General features: G+C 41.5%; 1 protein-coding gene across 8 annotated transcripts in view; it reads right to left on the reverse strand.

Annotated features, from left to right (window-relative positions):
* The window catches only part of PLEKHH1 (pleckstrin homology, MyTH4 and FERM domain containing H1), a 60,345-nt gene that overhangs the window by 18,207 nt on the left and 22,086 nt on the right, over nucleotides 1-20,052 (reverse strand). For 6 of the 8 annotated variants that reach the window (XM_026095835.2, XM_026095833.2, XM_026095836.2 and 3 more), the window contains 12 exons: nucleotides 17,405-17,488; nucleotides 15,728-15,809; nucleotides 11,220-12,229; nucleotides 8,790-8,868; nucleotides 7,802-7,890; nucleotides 7,078-7,228; nucleotides 5,902-6,041; nucleotides 5,023-5,133; nucleotides 3,464-3,550; nucleotides 2,273-2,434; nucleotides 1,258-1,338; nucleotides 52-231 (listed from right to left, as the gene is read on the reverse strand). In XM_026095835.2, coding sequence (XP_025951620.2) covers nucleotides 52-231; nucleotides 1,258-1,338; nucleotides 2,273-2,434; nucleotides 3,464-3,550; nucleotides 5,023-5,133; nucleotides 5,902-6,041; nucleotides 7,078-7,228; nucleotides 7,802-7,890; nucleotides 8,790-8,868; nucleotides 11,220-12,229; nucleotides 15,728-15,809; nucleotides 17,405-17,488 — 2,256 coding nt within the window. Of the gene's footprint in view, nucleotides 1-51; nucleotides 232-1,257; nucleotides 1,339-2,272; nucleotides 2,435-3,463; nucleotides 3,551-5,022; nucleotides 5,134-5,901; nucleotides 6,042-7,077; nucleotides 7,229-7,801; nucleotides 7,891-8,789; nucleotides 8,869-11,219; nucleotides 12,230-15,727; nucleotides 15,810-17,404; nucleotides 17,489-20,052 lie in introns of those variants that run through there. The other 2 variants (XM_026095838.2, XM_064512487.1) reach the window with 2 other exon arrangements.

Raw genomic sequence — 20,052 nt, forward strand, 5'->3', positions numbered from 1 at the left:
GGTTGATACCAGCCTCATGTGTACTTCTCTCTGGAAAGACTGCCTTTATACCTTCTCTTGTTTGGTGCGAATGAGTAAGTAGGTGGGACTCTGGTCCTGTGGGTGAATCACCAGTGTACAGTGGGATGACAGAAGGCCTCCACCAGTGGCTTCATAATCTTCATCAGAGTCACAGGAACGGTCTACCTCCTTCACTTTGGATTCACGCATAGACAGATGCCCTAGGGGACACTAAGAGGAGGAAGCAAGCTAAGTAATCATAGCTAATCTCTTACTAGGCAAAGGGAACACCAAGAAAGAAAATCTAGTTCAGCATGTTGGCAGTTCTGTAAAAATGTAAGGAATAAACTATAATTCAGTGTTTAACTAAGGGGTCTACATGTAAATATATCATCTTGCATTTCCAGAGAACCTCTTCTCCTTCATCAACTAAAGTACTTGCAAACTGTGGTCCTAGGTTTGTGCTGTTATCATTATTACTTTTATTATTTGTCTGGGGAGGGCATCTACAGATCAGAACAAGAACAAGTAAATTACTGTTTCCCTCCTTCTGTTATACTTCTCAGTTTCAACTGGTATTTACAAAATCCATTAAAGGGTACATCCTACATTGCAGGGTTTCTCATCTACAGTTCTTATCGTTTGTTCTGCAGGGTAGAATGTGTTTTCTAATGGTCAGTTGCTCAATATCTTGAATCACTGGGTTCTGATCCTCATCAGACTTTCTGCTTGCTACTAGGAAATATGTACTCTTCAAATGACATAAATAGGTAGATTCAGACAAACAAAGGACATCTGCTGTGCTAGGTCTGGAAGTGAATCTCAAGTATGAGCAAAAATACTCCAAAACCTGGGCTTAAACATCACCAAGACAAAATAATAGAGCTCTGGGCCAAGCTTCAAGAAGCTACTTCTAGTTGCTACTCACTTTTATGACAGTATGCAGAATATGTCACCTGTTGGATAAAACAGTCTGCTCTAAAAGCTTCATAAGACCAAATTGAGATAGTGAGAAAAAAAGATACACATAGTGATCTGAGAAAGAGAAGTCACTTCTTATGTAAGTCTTTTTCATTTTAGTATTTTTAAAAATTTCAGAGATAAGTTATTGATTCCTTTCATAGGAGCAAAGGCTATAAGGGGAGAAGTACAGGGGAGGAAGAGTTTGATGGATGAGAGATGGAAGTGCTAAAAGGAGAGAAAGTTTCAGGTGAAATGAGGAAGGAGGGTGCAAGGACAAAAAGGAAAAGGAATTACCTTATCCTCATGATTTCGATAGTAGTAAAACATTTTCCCAATCAGTGCACACCAAACCAGCTTAGAATGGCCGTGCTTGACCTAGGACAACAAAGAAACACATGTTTTTTAACATCAGTGTTTCTGACATAATTTTCTAGGATTTCCACTCTTCATTCAAATCTCTGTTGGAATGTTTATATATTATTTGTTCTATGTTAGTACAGCTCCTCTCAAAACATACAGGGCACCACTTCCAAAAGTACGTAGGTACATCCCACCTAAGTAGATGGGACATAGAGGCTTTCAGAAATGGGTCTAAGATTTTGTGAAATATTTTATTCACAGCAACCCATCATTACTGTATCCTGAAATACAGTATTCAAAATAACCTTTTTAGATAATGAAAAGGATTCAGTGCATCACAGCAGCAAAAGACCAGCCAACACATAGTCTGCAGAGCTGTTTCCTATTCTAGATGGACAAGCTTCAGATGCAGGTTTAGCTGCCTTACAGATACTGGCCAGATTTATATGAAAAAATCCATAATAACTTGTTATGCAAAACTGGTTTATGGACACGGTATAAAAAGTGTAAGAATTTCCAGCCACTACTAATAGGCCTGCAGTCTGTTATTATGGAAATAAATGCTCTAGTAGAACCATGCAAGCCATTTCTTTGATACTCTCCTATATCATCAAGTCCAGATCAGTTACATATGACATATAACAGCATTTCCAATTGGTTGTTTTTTACTACAAAGTGCTGCGAGTTCTGTTGAAGAAAAACATTCATAAGCTAGATATTTGTTTTTATTTACTGTTTGACAAAGTCAGTAAGTCCCAGTAGCCTCGTTTGTCCCATTCCTTGTCATTTATATAAAAATTCCTCTCCTACCTCCACTTTTCTATATCTCCCCACTCTTTTAGGAAGCATTAAAATACTGATTTCTTGAAGATATTTACTATGCAAACCAAGAAATTGGTACTCTGTCAATACTGAGCTAAACTGAATAAAGTCAAAAATAGTATCTTACCTTGGTTAACCAACCTTTCACAATAGGTTTAGCATCACTACGAGGAACACCAACAGGACTGGTCACCTGCACTCTGAGGATGCTCTGTAGGACATGAATCCATTCCTCCAGGATGTTGGGAGAGTCTGCTGTCAGGAAGTAGGTTCTCTTTTCTGTCATGAGCTGGAAGGAAAAGGAGTGAGAAAGTGTAATCTGCACACCTATGATCTTTTCTTCAACTGCTGAATTCCATTTCCCATATAATTTTTTTTTTTTTTTTTTTTTTTTTTTTTGCGGTGGTGGGGGATACTCTTGGCAAGAAAAAGGCTGCTACCCTCATGGCCCAATGGAAAGAACTGAAACACAGATGGATGAAACAAATTCCCATGAGCTGTCTTGCTGTTTCTGTTGGATATTGTGGCTTTCTTTGTCTCCTCTTTTGTCCTGTCTTGTTACTTGGTGCTGCTGCTAATTTTTCACTTTAAAGGTGGCTGCTTATATGTTTTCAGTGTCTTCACTTTGTATTGCCTTCTGCTCTCAACAGCTTGTGATTCTTGAGGAAGACAGACACTATGAATTTAACAGTGTTAAGCCTTAGCAACTTCAGTTTCACAAGGGCAGAAGGGAGCTCCTGGGCTAGATCATGTGCCTTTCAGTCAGAGTGTGAGAGAAACTTTAATACCTTCATTATAGTAAAGTCCTTTGACAATTATGACTCAAAACTGAACCCAGTAACGGGCTAACTTCTAACATTTGGAAACTGAATTCTCACAGGAATCCAATGCTTTAGATATTGCTTCAGATCCTTCAGATATGTAAAGTCAGGCTGAAGATCTTGCGAGAGGAGACTCTCAGAGGAGATCCTAAGTACCACCTGGCTTTAGTTGTTACAAGAACCACTTTTCTCACACAGCTTCAAGCTCTCAGTCCTAACTACAAAAAGGAAAGGCTAGAGTGTTGGAAAAAATAAATGCAAGAACAAAAACAGAATCTCTTTCAACATCAAAAGGCAGTGTTTGTGTTACAGTTTAGCTCCTTCCCCATTATTTACAAAACTAACTGCTTGGCTCATGTCAGAAACCAAAATACAGGAGCCAGGTAACATTAGCTCCTCTAAGTGGAGATGTAAAGTACCATTTACTCTGGAGTGAGGTCTCTCTCACCTAGCCATTGAGCACGTGGTTATCTGCAGGATGAAAAGGCGACACTTACTTGAAATGTTTGGGACCCTTCACCTCGGACAATTTGGCAGGAGGAATTCAGCTCCATCTGCCCTTGTGGCTTGCGGATAACGTCACTCTAGAGGAAGAAAGGCAAACAGCTTTTTCAGTAGGAGAAAACGTATGTGGGTCTCAGAGCACTTAAGTACAGCATAGTGTGCATGTCCAGGTGGAAGTCATTCATGAGCATTCATGAGCTGAAAAGGACAGAGGTTGAAGGTTGCCAGGTTGAATATGAGACAGCAGTGTGATCTCACTGCAGTGATGAAGCAAAGTCTTCTCAGTAGTGACAGACAATAAAACAAGGGTAATGGCCACAAACTGTGTCTTGAGAAGTTTAGATTGGACATTTAAGAAAACCCTTTTTCACTGGGTACAGCAACACTGAACAAGGTACCTGGAGAACTGGAAATTTTCAAACTCATCCAGACAAAGCCATGACTGATTTGATCTACAGCTGGTAATAGTCCCTCTTCAGTGTGGGGCTCAGACTAGGGACTTCCGGAAGTCCCTTCGAACCCACAATCTGTATTGTGTGTATACATTAAGTCATTTGTAGATATGCATAATTTACTTGTGAATTCTGATAGCTATACCTCATATCAGAAATAAAGATGCATTACACATTAAAGTGTATTTTTTGTCTTGTCAGCGGATGATGAAAATGAGAAAAAATTAAAAAGTTGAAAATGAATCTTCTTAATACTGTTGACCTGTAAACAAAGAAGTGTATATCCATGGAAATACTATGTTATAATGTAGAAATGTAGGAAATTGCTGTGTCTGGAGCAAAAAAGTATGGAAGGTGAATATCCCTAAATATATTCTCTGTAATCCAGCTAATAAGAAGAATAATAAAGGCCAACAATAAATGTGTCCTACCATATATACATACCTTCAGTATATAATACTGGAAGTTTTGAAATAAAGTAATTTTATTTAAAATAGTTATAAGTAATAAAAAGTATTTGAAAAGGCTTAATTGCACAGATATGCTCTCTCAATATTGTTGTACTGATCATGGTGAGAGAAAACATTTCACATAAAAGGTTATTTTCAATTTTACCCATTTTGTAATACTTTCGTGTCAGTGTGGGAGGTGGGAAATGAGAAAACCTAGCTTTCTTCCCCCTCAAAGTTACAGTTTTCCCCAAAGCCCTTCATTCTAACTTATGAGTGCAAATCTATGCCTTCCTGGCACTGACAGTCATTTTTCCTTTGTTTTCATCTTAAACCTGACCAAAACTGGGCCATGGCATGCCTTCTGCTTTCAGTCATCTGCACAAAGTTAACCAGTAGATGTCAAGTTCTTGTCCTTGTGAAAGAGCTTTCATCAAGAGCTTCTCTGCCTGAGCAAAGAAGCCATAATGGCATCTGTGGGTGAGGCATAAGACTTTTTGGCAGGAAATTTTGGGGGAAACTTGCCCACAGCTACCCATGCAGCCTCTGCCAGTGCTATCAGCCTGGAACCTCTCAGACCAAAATGAACCAGTTCTGCAAACAGCCTTCTCTCTGTGGCTCAGTAAAGGGATGTGTATCCCAGCAACTCACCGGAGACTTGTAGTACATGATTTGTCCATTTCTTAGAACAAACCATCGTCTCTTCCACATCTTCATCTGGCTGCCCATTTTCAGCAAGTAACCTGACTTCTCCATGGGTTCCTGGAGGACGGAAAGCGAGGGGGTTTATCTTGCACCTCTCAAAATACAACCGAAAAAGAGTTGGTGAAACCAAACTCAGGCATCTTCTGCATCTCGATCATTTGCATCTCTACACAGCCAAATGGGATTAACAGCCAATTGGGTGTTGGGCAGTATTTCTGCCCAACTCGGAGAGGCTCCTAGACTATCTGCGTAGGTACAAATACCACAGAGTGGTGTGTTAGTGAAGAAGGCGTATGAAGATAATTTCACTGATTGGTTTATGCCCTGAAAACCATTATTTTTCTCCCCACCATGGCAGTGACTTCCCAAATAAAAATGATGTCTGACTCTAAGCACTGGTTAGACTCCTGCTCCTTGTCTGCTTGATCTCTTACATTCAGGAGTACACAACTTAGAAATGTAAGTTAATGCTGCCTGTGTTTGAGGGCTTTTTCTAGAACAAAGCATTCAATCCTCTCTCCCTCCCTCCTCCAAATTTCCAAACTTTGGAAGGCTTTGTTTTGTCACAAATGTGTAAGGCCATCGTTAGAGGAGAATGTCGCTACAGGAAAACAGTACAGGTGATCAGAAAAGAATATATCCCTCATGCTTATTGAGCAGTGTATAATATAACCCCTCTCTGCTACGAACCAGCTGGACCAACAGTACAGTCAGGCACAGCATCATTTAGCAGCAAATAACTCAATATATTGTAGTTCTGTGTTTCTTCTTTCAAGGCCAAGGCTCTGTTTGCACCCCTTGCAACTGTGAGGTAGCAAGACTTACAGTGCAGATTCCACCATCAGTGGAATAGGAAGATGTCCGCTGTAGTTTATGCTCTGGCTCTGAATAGTCACCATCCAAAGAGTAGGCATCAGGAGGGATGGCATAGTCACTCTCGGAACTCAGCGAGGACATAGAAACACCTGTTCAAAGTAAAGGAAAGAATGGGAATCATGGACAGACAGAAGCAGGCATAGGTGTAATTTGCACCTGATACTGCACACTTTGGAAAGGTTTTTGAGTTCAGCATTTAATCTTCTTTGCTCAAGAGGAACAAATCAGATGTATTCCAAACTACAGATACTCAACCCCCACAAACCAAGCTTCTGACCTTCCGCCCCAGCCGTGTGTGTGTGTGTGTGTGTGTGTGTGTGTGTAGTTAGAGGCTGGTTTTGAACACTGACAGTGAAAGAAATCTGCTGCTGAATAAACAGAGATTAAAATCATCAGACTTGCTATCTAAAGCACAGACAAGCCCAGAAACATCCATTATAAAACCTCAAGCCTCTCCCATTCAAACTAAGGGAAAGGCTCTATCACCAGCAATGGGGATTTGCTTTCTGTGAACCTTCCACCGCTGGTCTGTAGCACTGCAGAGACACATCAGCCAATGCATCACATCAAAACACAAGTTAAGATTACATACACTGGGATTATATTTTATTGACTGACAATTGTAATGAAAATTCTACTCCAAGATCTAATTTGACCTTCCAAGCATTCAAGGATAACTTGTCCTAGACAAGACCCAAATTACTTGATGACTCCTGAAGGCAGAAAAGATTTGGTTACTGGTCAAGAAATTCTCAGCTAGTGATAGAAACAATGACACTTTCTCTAATGTGTTGCTCTTAGCTTGCTTTCAAGGAGAATTCACAGAAAAGGTATGGATGCTCTAGTAGGTGTGTGCTGAATTTGGGAAATCAATCTTTCCCATGATTTTAGCTTAGCAATCACCTGGATGGAAAGCTACCAGTGACAGAAACCAAGAGGACAGGTTTCTACTGAGCAGCTGTTGATATTTGCCCGCATGCTGGGAGAAGTCCTTGTTAGCATCACCCAGGCTATGCATTTGTTTGTTCATCAACAAATGATGTGTTGTGACACTCTGTTCAGAACATCTTGCTTCATTTGTAGGAGGAACATTCCTGCTGCTCCATGGCAAAACTCCCACTTTACCTCTTTTCACTGCACGGGGGCTGCCTGGTATGCTAGCTTTCCTGTTCTCGGATCCAGCATTAGAAGCTCTGAAGCTGGCATGGGAGCTGCAGTCATCATCAGAGCCTGAAGACTCATCTAAGAAAGGCACGTTGCTGATCTGTGTGGCTTTCTGGAAAACAGACCTGTGTGGTCAGCATGTGAGGTAAGAGAGTCTCTGCAGGACCACCTGTGCTCATAAGGAGAAAAAGTGATGAAAGCAGGCCCTTGTTTTTCACACTACCTTGCCTGCTACTGTCCCAGGGCTCCTCATTTCCTGTTCTCCCTTTCTAATCCAAGAACTTCTAATCCAAGGCTGGACTGTCCAGTCACATTTTTGGGGTCTCCCCTGGTTACACCCTCCTATTGTTCCACAAGCTGAGTGCTTCCCTTTGAGTTGTCAAGACCCCTCTTCCATTTCATTCTCTAGGCTACATCCACTGTCACACCTGGGTTCCTAAAGCCTCATGGTGCACACTGAAACTTCCTGGACCAAAACTTTTGCTGCAATGCATTGCTGCAATGTTCTGTCTTCCCAGATGCTTTTATCATCTGCTGCTTCTTCTGCATTCTTTTGGTCTCCGATCCTTCCTGGCATTCTCTTATTTTCTCTCCTTCTCTGCACAGTATCGTCCCATCCTCTCTCAAATTAGTGGCAGCCCTGGCCCATTCTTATCATAACAGGAGAAGTGAAGTAACCCCTTACCCCCTTCAACGTCGTGTAGACTGGCACTGTGACATTTCTGTAGATGAGACAGGTAAATGGCCCAGAAGCTGCACGTGAGAAATTTGAAACTGGGAAAATTCAGAGAGAGATCAAGAGAGCAAATAATACAAACTGGTGAAAAGGAGCAGGTTTTAATGGAGAGGTACATGCATTTGTATAAGAACTAATGTAGCCTCTTGGAGCCTCAGATAACAGACGACTGCCATTCTGGACAGTTTGGCCTCACAAAGGCTAGAGGAAGTATTATTAATTACTACAACTCCCAGAGACAGCTGCAATGCTTCCTTCATTTAGCCTATAAGACACCTTACCCACCCTCTGCTCCCTATGGTGAGATAGCAGTCCAGTGCGCCTCACACGGGTGAGGTGATTTTAATATGCTGATGGAAAAAGCATGACTAATCCCAGCTTAACTGAGAGAGGAGGAAACTGTTTGCCTGGCTACCAGTGTAATCATGGAGCACCCATGACAGCCTTAGAGCTATCCAAATGATTTAGCAACAGCTTTCCTTTTCCTGTTTCATACCCTCCATTCATCATGTCCAAACAGGTAAAAGCCATAGTGGGCAATCTGTTCCTTGCTTCACTGTGATTTGTTTCATGGCTATCCTCCACTCCCAGATTGGCAAATTGCTAGAGTTCACAAAAAGGGGAAAGTGATGGTGGAATAGCAAGGCTAAAAGCAGGTCACAGACATGCAGGTGGTAGAACAGTTTCAGCAGAAGTGAGGAAGGAGATAAAGTCCCCCTAAAGATGTTACTGAATGTAGGAGCTCACAGAGCCCAGCAATGATCATCCCTGAGTCCAGATATATCTTCCTCCCTTCCCTCCTTTATCATCGTTATCTGCAAGATCAAATTTGCTTTGAAAACAAGAAACAAAAGGAAGAAATGTGAACAGCCGGAAGCTCAGGTCCCACAGTGCCACTGTAAATGCCCTCTAAGGGTGGATCTTGTCTAGAACTTACAGCAACTGGAAGCATCATTCACCATGGCCACTTCAGACAACCTCATGCCAGACTTGGCCACAGCATAGATTCGACTCTCCTGAAACAACAAGACCATTAACAGCAACCGTCAGACAAAAACACCACCCCTGCAAAAAGAAACACTCATGTCACAGAATCTCATAATCCTTTGGGCAGGAAGGAAGGGCCCTTTAAGAAAAACTGATCCATTCCACCAGATGTTGGATGAATGACCAGTAGCGGGGATTCATCTGTGTGTGATTCCCTGAATCACAACAGGATTGGCTTATAGGTGCGACAGAGATGACATCCACAGACTGGGACACCTACATGCAAATGTCAATAAGTGACTGCATCACAGCTTAGAAAAGCTGCCTTTTCTCTTTTACGAACAAAGCATTAAAATGAATCAAAAGAGCCCTAAGTAAGGACAGTCTATAGAATCACCATTATCCCATTCTCTGATACGGAAATGGAAGCAATGGCTGGAATGATCTGGGTAAGCCTGGGCCTCAGTTATGACAAGGTATGGGGCTTTCAGTTCAAAGGACATCCAAATGCTTCACAAATGATAAAAATTCCAAGGGGGGAACTCCAACCTGTAACTAATGCAGTGCTATGACTAAGGAATCAACCAGTCTGAAATGGATAAAATGAAAGCTAGAAACCTGAATCCTCTTGCTGCTTCTTAAAACATACTGAAAGCAACCAAGCACTATCAGATAACAGGCATAATACATACACATGAAATTAGCTGCAGATTGCAAAAGTCAAGCACACCAAAGCAAGATATGATGGAATTGGTATTTTCTGTACATGTATGCATTATGACTTAGTCTGTAACTAAATATTATGCACAATTTTTTCCATAGACGGTTCCTATTCAGGGCACATAACAGACATTTCTTACTGAATAAGCTGCTATTTAATATTCTGCTTGTCCTTGATTGTTTGATACATTTAAATATGCACTACTTAGATATACAACTCTGGTCTGAAGACAAAATAATGGATTTTCTCATGAGCTTTCATGTGGTGTTCCTGACTAGAGTATTGCAAAGCTTCATAAACATTAATCCCTGGGAGGAACATGGATAGGCGTTATCTCCATTTTCCAGAAGAGGAACTCAGGCCTAGATTCTTTAAAGTATCCACTATCTTTAAAGTACTCATTTTGAGAAGTGCAAGACCTGACTTTTCAGAAAATTTAGCGTCATATAACATTGCTTGTGATGAAACACAATTGAATAGCAGACAAGTGCTCAGCACTTCTCTAATCAAATCTACTTGTCTAACTCAAGTTGGACATTCAGAAAGTGTGTGTGTGGAAATGATGATCATCTGTGAGTAAGTTCATCTTAAGGGACTGGAAAAACTTTATATAGGAACTTTAGATCAGAGAAGAGGATAGCAAACAATCTCTAAGGTGCAATTCCTTTCTTCCAAATGAGTACATTGCTCATGACATCTTTCTGATATCCGCAACAAATAAAATAGAGGTCTTGAAAACAGCAGTCTTTTATTACGCTATCCAGCTTCATCTCCACAAGAGTTCCATAATATGTGCTCAGTGAAGTAGGATTCCTTTGAAAAAACAATTGTTAATACACTAGGGTTAAAATCTGCATCACAAAGGATACGTGCGAAGATCACAGGTAAAGTTAAGTTTTCATTGAGAAACATTAGAAAACATGAAGATTAACACTGAACACTTGAATCTGCACCTTCAATAAACCACTTGTTTGTCTGTGCCTTTAAAAAAGCACATTGAAAATAACTGAACCGTCTCCTGCGATATTATATTGATTTCCATAGAATTCATCAGTTGGACCGACACGCTAGCAAACAACCCAAGCATTCGAACTAACAGGGTGAGGGTGATAAAAATAAGACTGTTGTCTCTCACATGAAGTAAGCGATAGAAGGACATGTATACATACTTCGCCAGTGGGTTTCACAGTATTTTCCTGATAGAAGACAAATACCAAGAGATAGGAATGCTGAGATCTCTTCCATACACGTAGGCTACTGTTCACAGCTTCTTCTGATCTTGAGCCTACTTGGTCCAGAGGCCTTTTACATGCACTCATGACTCACATTTTCAATCTTAAACTCATGACAATCAAACTAAGGATAAACTTTTAACCATAATGCAGCACATCTTGACTTTTATTTTTATTTCTCACTACGCTTTTGAGTATTATTCTCTTCCATGGAACTTTTTTTTTCTTATAAGAAGGAAAGAATAAAAAAATTTTCATTGGAGCCAGCGTACCCCATGATCTGGAACTGGTAGACTAAGTGGTTCAGTAATGTGACCGATATCACCAGGAAACAATTAGGTGAAACTAAGAAGACTTCAAGCCTAGCTACTGAACACTACTAAAAGATGGACAGCCCCTCTCCTACTGTTGCACTTGCATTTCTTACCCATGATGGGAATCTGTGCAGTGGTGGTGTGGGAGGTTTGCCTCCTGGATTGAGTACATCAGCCTCAGAACTCGCAGCTTCTTTTTGCCCTGCAGCTAAGTGGTTGATCTCCTCACACATTGCAGCTTCTTCCCTCATCTGGCCACCTTCCGTCTCCATCTCCTCCCGCACCGCATCATCATCAATGTCTGTCTCCTCCACTTGCCCATGGCAGACTGGGAAAGCTGTTATGGGCTGGAAGGTGCCAGTCTCTAAGCTCATTATGCAATGGAAAGAACCAGCTCCTGGCTGTGGCTGGCTGTAATGTCTCTTGGCTAGTTGGATACTGTCTCTTGGTGTACTGGTAGCCCATGTTTTTGGAAGGGTCATACTATTGCCAAAGCCACATTCCCTCCCTGGACAGAGGGGATGTGCTGAAACAGCCGATGTTGATACTACCAGGGACGGCTCAGCAGTTTGGAGACGGCTCTCAAAGCTGCTCATTATTTCTCCTGAGGAAGTGGAATCCAGCCGGTGGGAGCGGAACCTGGCACTCAGTTCATCAGAGGAGCTAGCTCTGTCCAAAGACACTTGTTTCAAGGTGCTCACAGAGCTATGGTTTCCCTCCAAGGAAGTCTGGAAAGTCAAAGCCTCAAGGATTCTCGTGGGCTCAGCTGGAGGGTCCAGTGAGGTGGGATCACTGCACCCTAAACTATGTTTGGAGCTTATGACAGGGAATATGTCTTTCTCTGTGGAGAGATTCCAGCTTGATGGGTCAGTCATGAGTCTCAGCGTGCTCTGGGAAAGCAGAGATTTATCCTCTCCATCCTCAGTGAAGGTATCATTGGCAAGGACTAAGTTTGCTGTAGAGAAGACACAATCTGTAGATCCTTTCTGACACGCTTGTTTGAAACCAGGTGCAAAGAGCATAGATTTCTGGTCTGTGTTCTCAGGGAAAGAGGCCTGTGGTGTTCTGGGGTCCACAGAATTATAGCTCCAAAGAGATTCAAAGTGAGGAATGCTGGTCATATCTACAGTGGAAGAAAACATATGGTTAGGGCATTCAAATGCTTTACTGTCTAAAACATTACTTGCTAGAGTAAGTTGTTCATGCTGGTTTTATTTCAATAGCAACCATATTGGAAGAGGCCAGTGGAGAGACCCTTGCCAGGTTAGGACCCTACAGAACGGAAAAGAGATGGCTGGGAACAGCTATAACAAGACGAAAAGGAAAGGATTAATCACTGTTTCCTACAAAGGTGGAATTAAGGAATTCTTAATGAAATGATCAAGCAGTATGTTTAAAATTTACAGAAGGAAGTGTTTGTTTCTACAGAACAGTGTTTTTTCTACAGAAACTACAAATATACAATGCTATGGTGGCCAAAAGATAGGCTAGAAAAAGTGATTTTTTGGTGGCTACGATTCACAGTCCAGACAGACATTCAGGCTTAGGAAGTTTCCAACAAACTCACTGTAGAAGCTAGAAGGGTACATGGAGAGAGAGATGGCTCTACTGACATTATTGTCAACACTCTTTCCTGAAACATCCACACCCAGACAGAAGATAGGACACTGGACTAGGCAAACTTTCAGTCTAACCCAATATGGCAGTGTTTTATTCTTATGCCCATCCACGATCATGTCTCTTAAGACAGCCATCAGAAGGAAGTGCACACATCTATGCAATACTTCAAAAACAATCTAAGTGGCCAGAATGCTGCTTGGCACAGTTCCTTTGACTTCAATGGACCTAAACTGGTTTAAACCAGCAAATGAGCTGGTATGGTTCCTCCCAATCCAAGGGATTTAATAAGGCTCCCACCATATGTATGGAAAACTTCCTAACATCAAACTGACCACAGAGTTTACTTTCCTTTAAAGAATATCCCAAGAGCTTTGTGCAACCCTTTGGTGCTGTATGACTTTCCCCACAAATTTTGTAACAGTTAGTTATACGTTTTTGTTGTAAAAGCTTTCTTTTCTATGTTTATTTTCTCTCTGTCCCTTCGGTTGGTATGTTAGAAGATAGGATGAAGGGCCTGGCTTGCCTCCATTGTTTTTTGCCCATATAGTACCTGCACTCTATCTTCTCTTACTTTTTTCCTTTCCATAATGACTAGATTTAATGACTATATCAGTTCTACAGGTTCTGCTGAATAGCAACATTAGCGTATAGAGAAGTGTGGATAAAACTTGTTGGAATACAGGGGATGCTGTTTACCAGAGACATCAATGCTGAAGCCACGTGCCTCCTCCGTGCCTCTTGTCCTATGGCAAGCTCCTGTGGTATCCTTGTAATCACTAAACTGAGACATTTCCCCAGAAGATGGTACAGAATTTGTTTTTACATTATGAAGGAATATTTTTTGGTAATAAATATTTCATAAGTACATAGAGCTTTTCAGACAAATGAATACCACAACTTCTTCCTGAAGATAGACAGTAAGCACAGACAGGCTGAGCTGGTTTATTTCAGTCACAGAAAAGTCCCTCTTGGGAACAAAACTCAGGCCTTCTATTTCCCAGCACTAAGTTTAGGCAAGCAGGCCACAATTAACCTAATGCCAGTCTTACTTTGGTGGAATTGGGATAGGGACAAAAAAAATTTAGGGAGTGGCCATGTCTCTGGTCCCATCTTGATACCACAGTACACCTGTGTCAGACCTCCTGCAAGGCTGAAAAAGAAGATTCAGAAGCAAAGCTCCCTAAATCTCTCCAGGCCAGGCACACCAGGGCTTCGCTCTTTCTGTTAATGCAGGCCCAAGATGTAACCTAGAACTCTGTCATCTTAGTTTTTGGTTGTAAAAAAACCTCCATTCTATTTCTTCATGTGTAATCTTCTCAAGCACTCTTCTCTAAATCTGTAGCAAAATCCTGGACGTCTAGGTGCATATCATCTCCTGCAGGATAGGATATGACCACCAATCATTTCAGGTTTTTTAACTGATCTTGGCTTTAATATGTTGTCTTACTGAATAGAATCAAGTCTTAAGACACTTTGGAAGTTGCATAAACATGGGTGAGTGTGATTCTATATGGCTATCACTGAAAATGCTGCCTGAACATCCAACTCTACAGGCATTGCTTAACCACTATTGGGCTTTACAAGGAAGTAGTAGCAAACTGAAGATGAAAGGCAACAGAGGGAAGGCCAAATAGAAGAATAAATCACTGCTGATTGTGGAGAGAATGAAACCCACTTTTAGAAACACAGCTGAGGAAAACTGCAGGAAAAGACAACCACCAGTGCCTGACCTTGGCTCTTGAGTCACAAGAAACTGAATGCTAATGAAATTATTCCTAGCACATAATCCTGGCACACATTCTTCCCTGCCCCCAAGGTAAATCATTAGCATAGTCTGAAAAAAAGGCCATTCATTTTAAATACTACTGGAATTAATTTTAAATATTACTGCTATGCTTGCAGTGTCCTAGATGTGACAGGAAACAAAGGAGATAAAACTGTTACTATTAGCATGGCAAGCAAAAGGAGATTTGTCACTTCGCAGAGGCCTCTGAATTTAGCCTGGCACATTGAGACTAGTGAGGGATAAGTGGACAGGGCAGAGCTGTTTACTACCCAGGGAGCTGGGATCCAGGGAACACTTAATGCCAGATTATTAACGCAGCTTACCAGCCATTCTCTTTCTGTAAGCAGCCAGAGCCAGAGGGGATAAGAAAAAAACCCACTCACAAAGCGTTTAGTTAGAAACATGGCAGGATTTAGAAGGAATTTTGCACTATTCCCTTGTTGTGGAAGGAAGGGAATGCCAGAACAAAGCTTCTGCAACAGAGAAATACCCCCTACCTGCATGCCCAGTGAAGTTCTGAGAAATCAGCTCACATTACATGACTAAACCAAGCTCATTAAAAAAAGGAAGAAGAAAATGGTAAAGAGAGAGAATTTCCTCTTAAACATGAGTTGCGATGAAAGGTGCTGATTTCAAGCCCTGGAGACCAAAGTCCTCCATCTATCTACCAAACAAGAACTGCACAAGCACAAACACTGTAAGCTGCTTTCTCCATCCCAACCTGATAGCACACAAGAACCCAGCTTCTAAAGGCAGAACAGACAGCTGCTGCCTTGACCCATTTGGTCCGTAGTTACTCAGCTCACATGCCAGCAGAAATGACAGTTCTTTGAGAATGAGGATATTCTGCATGTGGAGGTGAAGTGAAATTCCTCAGGGACTTGTATCTTCCACCACTGATGCCAGTGGAGAGTTTTGCTATGGATTTCAGTAAATGCTTTTAATTCAGAAGCTAAGTGTTTTATTTTAGCGGCATGAGCAGACTCTCAAAAAAGGGGTCTTTGTGCAGTCCCTGATGGGAGATCAATTAAGAGCTTTTGAGGTAGGTAAGCAATATTATTCCCATCTTAAAAATGGAGCCACTGAGGAACGGAGCAATTCTGCTGTTTGCTCACTGTTGCAAGTGCTAATCTGTGGCACAGTTAAGACTACAGCCCAGGAATCCTGATTTCTGTTCTTGTGGTGAAGGCTACAATGCCAGGTGAACTCATTTACCTTGCAATGTATCCTGAAGGGCTTCAACTTGCTCCATCAGCCTCTGATTACAGTTTTTCAGGCGGTAATTTTCTAGCTCAAGCTATGAAACAACAACAATAAAAACTGAAAAATAATGCAAAAGTTGTGTGTGTTCCACACCTCAGAACAGGTCTTTGTCTTTATTCACATTCGAGTGTCAGAATAGGAAAGGAAAAAGAATGGGTGAAATTTACCCGAAGCCTTGGAATTCTCCTCCTCCACGGCTCCGCTGGAAAACTCACCTACGCTTTACCACACTCTCTCAAATGGCCTCTGTAAACACTATTTGTACTCCTTACACAAGTCTTTTAATTTTCTTCCCTGCTACTGTTTATCACTTACTACTGTTTCAGAAATAACTGTTAGGAAAAAGGCAATCAGATAACCATAACCCAGGAGCAGCATTTTTCCCTTCACCTCATATATGGTAAAAGGGATCCCCTTGATCCAGGGCACCAAATAGAAAAATATTAAGGGTGCATCTACATTAGCAATTAGTGCACAAAAGTGATTCTTTGCAAGTTTACCTTATGCCTTTGCTTTGACCCTCTCGGCACACACTCTTAAACATAGCAATGGTGCATCCAAAGAGACTCCCCTCCTGATGGAACTAAGGTTGCAATTGCACCTGTGGTGCTATCTAGAGCAACCCATTTGCAATGTGGATGTGAAGTCCTTCAGCCACCAGTACCACCAGTGCTCTACCTGTGCATGGTGTGCACCTAGAATCAGCATCTGGCATGAGCTTCATTGACAGTAAAGACAAAATGTGAATTTATGGTCCTGGATCCAAAGAAGGTCACACCAAGTCAAACCCCATCCTTCCTTCTTTGTGCTGCACTAGTCAACAATGTAGACACACCCTAAGTAATCTCACACAGGAGAAAGAAAGAGAAGAAGCATAGCTCAATGTTTAGGCAATCAAAAGAGATTAGAAAAATTACACTCCAAAACAATAAATGACCACAAAGACTACTTCTCTCTGCTGGCTGGCTCCAACAAATCCCCTTTCTGATATAAACTGGGAAATCTATGGCTTGACTCAGAAAAGAGAGAAACACTGGACAGTCCCATTCCCAGATGTAAACTACTACTGCATCTTTAAAACTGGGCGCTGATCCAGTGTGCTCTCTCAGCTACTCTAGAAGATATTGAATTGGGCCCTGATGGAGGCATAAGTCCATAGGATGGATAAAAGGGAGAGGCTATACATAAGAGAATGCTGGGTAGGAGGAAAACAGCATTGGTCAGGGAGGGCAAATTAAGGAAGAGCAAAGGATAAAGTAGTTGTGTCACAGCTGCTTTCACAGAATGAGGGACAGAAACTGCACCCAGAGAAAAAGGTAGGGGCAAAGGAAAACTGGGGGAAAGTCACCTCTGCCTGGTAAATGAGACAATAATTTTCTTTGGAGACTGCTTTTGGCATTACCAACTTAGCAGTCATTTGCAATTTGCCCAAAGCAACCTGCAGACCTCAGTCACAGAGACAACCCTAGCCCTGCAACTGAGCATGTGCAGTGCCAAACAGGCTGAAAGCCTCTGTGGCAGACTGACTGTCTGCCCTCAGGCTATTGTCTCTGTGTAGAAGCCCACCGCCAGCGCAGCCACCGCACCTACCCATAGGCCTTGAAACCTGGCAGGAGGCTGGAGACTCACCTCTCTCAGCTTAAAAGTTACCCACTCTTTGATCTTGGCAGCTTTCTCTTGAACAATTTTTGCTTCCTCAGTCCTCAACTGTTTCTGTGCCCAAAAAGATTAAATGCATTAGGATAGTACAGTTAACAGTGTTTTCAGCAAGCTACTGCATCAGGAGTGACTTATAGACTGAAGCTTCCATTCCAAGCCTAAGATTTAAGGCTGCTTTTTTGGATATGGCTGCCCACCTGTCCTCTGAAAATCAAGCCATTTAAGCTGTCTTACATGGTCCCTGGAGTCACTTTTAGAGGACTGTTTCAAGAGTTTATTGTAGAATGGCAAAATTCAGCCTGGGTGATGACTGCCCATCTCTCACAGTTTCATTTGTATACGGTCTCCAACTTTTCCTGTTCTAGATGGTTTTGCAATGTTGCTGCTTGCCATTGAGCAGCTGCCGGGTCCTCCCCACTCTTTGCTGGCTGAAGTTAATCAAGGATTAAGTAGTGCCTATATGTGATTTATAAAACCCATAATCCTTCCAAGCAAAAGGGATTCAATAGCTGCAGCTCAGGTGTAGAGGGCAGATGTTAAAGGGCATGAGTTGGAAACTAATACCAACATTATATTTGTAACACACACAATATTCTCATTGAGAAAGTAAATTAAGAAAAAAATCTAAGTTAGCAGACTCAGGAGAAAAAGAAAAAAGCACCAAACTTGACCTTGAAAGACCTACTAGCAGGTTTTTAGAAGGTGTAAGTGGTTGTATGTTTACATATCCTTTAAAACAGGTTTTAGCCCATGCAAAGGCTTCATGGGAATACTGTTGATTTGCACAATTAACATTTTTCCCTAAGTATCTGCTTGGGCAGTGTTGCTACATCATTTTTGCAGCTGTGTTTCCTCAGCTGTGTGTTCTTCTTTTCTGTGCATTTCCTTCGAAAGACGCTGGATTGATTCTGTGATCACTTGAAGCCTTCTGTTTATCTCCTGTGTGGGTTCAGGAGAAGGAATGTCACTGAAAGGTCATCTACCTACAAAGTGACTTACGCAACTAAAAGGAGAAGTCAGTTCTAGAAGCAAGGGAAAGAGGGGAATATATTCTGTATGGTGCATTTAGCCTTTGGTTTCTCTAATTAAATGGACAACAAAAGTAATAGTTGCTTCGTGTTTTCTCTGCCATATTGGTTTTGCTGATGTGAACATATACTTGCAATTAAGACAATAATAATGCCCCCCCCTTTTTTTTCCTTATACTGAAAAGCATAAGTTCACTTAAAGAATGACATACAAATACATAGTAGATTGCAGGAAATGCCCCACACATCACTTTTAATCATCATATGCTATTCATTATCACAACTGCACATTTAAAAGTTCTTATTCAGATATGCTTCCTGACTTTAAAATAGTCCTTGGCAACATCATGGCCTGCAGTAACATTTGTAGTTGAGCATAATGAAATAAAAATAATCAGATCTCATGCTTCATGAGGAAGATTTAGTTAGTTTTTCTCATTGGATATGGCTGTGTGTTGCTAATGATCAGGTACCAGCCTTTTCTGGAATCAGAGTATTAGACTTGACAGACCATTGCGCTGAAATGATCTGGCAAATGTAGTGGGTTTATCATAGTCCTCTGCATAACTGTCACATGGCAATGCCTTTGAATCTCCAATGACTTGGGGAGATCAGGGACCTAGTGGTAAAAGATTCATAATGTTGCTATGCCACACAGTGAAGAGCAATGCCAAGATTTCATTAAGAGTCCTAAGGCAGAACAGCCACATTATCACAGTGGTGTCACAGAGCTTAATAAGCCCTGCCTCTCAGCAGAACCAATTCACTCAGGCACAACACCTGTAGATGCAGTTACTGTGCTCTGAGGTCCAGAAGCAGTTAGGGATTCTTTGTGTCCCACGCTATTGTGTGGTGCAGACATGACCTCAGGGTCCTCTTGTTAATATCCTGAACTCTACAGCTCTCCACACTAGTGAAAACAAATAGGGTGACAACACTGAAGTAGCTCTAAAAGGCCTTCTTCAATTCCCACTGTCCCATCCCATTCTGAAATTAAACTGGTGACCCTGAGATGGATTCTTTCTTGTCTGAAATTGTCAAGCTTCAGCTTCCATCTCTAGAATCTCTTTTTGCCTCTTACTGATAGAATAAGGACAGAAACACCTTTTCTCATGTTTCTTGATTTTAATCATATCACACATCACTTCTGGGTAAATCAGAATTTCTTCCGTCTCCGATTGAAAAAAACCTGCTTCGAGACCTCGACCATTACTGTAGCTCCTTTTGAACCCCTTCCTTCTCTTCTAATATGCAGAAACAATGCAGAGACTCCATCTATATTACACCTGAGCAAGCTGGCCCCAGGAAGCGCCCTGAAACCCAGAGTATTAGAGAGATTGATGCCTGACCTCCACACTGTACCTGGCCTCAAGAAGTTCAGACATCATTCTATTTTGCCCTTGAAGTGGGTGAAAATTAGTTAAAGTGCAACTCAAATGACAAAATTTTTTTTATGTAAAATTCTGACGAGCTACTTTCATTAAAAAGAAAGTGATTTACTTAGCAATGTATAAGGTTATCTCAGTCTTTATGTTATAAAGAAGGGGAATAAAAAGAGGTATAAAACAGGGGAAGACCTTTACCTGAGTT

The sequence above is a fragment of the Dromaius novaehollandiae genome, chromosome 5, assembly GCF_036370855.1.
Source record: "Dromaius novaehollandiae isolate bDroNov1 chromosome 5, bDroNov1.hap1, whole genome shotgun sequence".
NCBI classification, from domain to species: Eukaryota; Metazoa; Chordata; class Aves; order Casuariiformes; family Dromaiidae; genus Dromaius; species Dromaius novaehollandiae.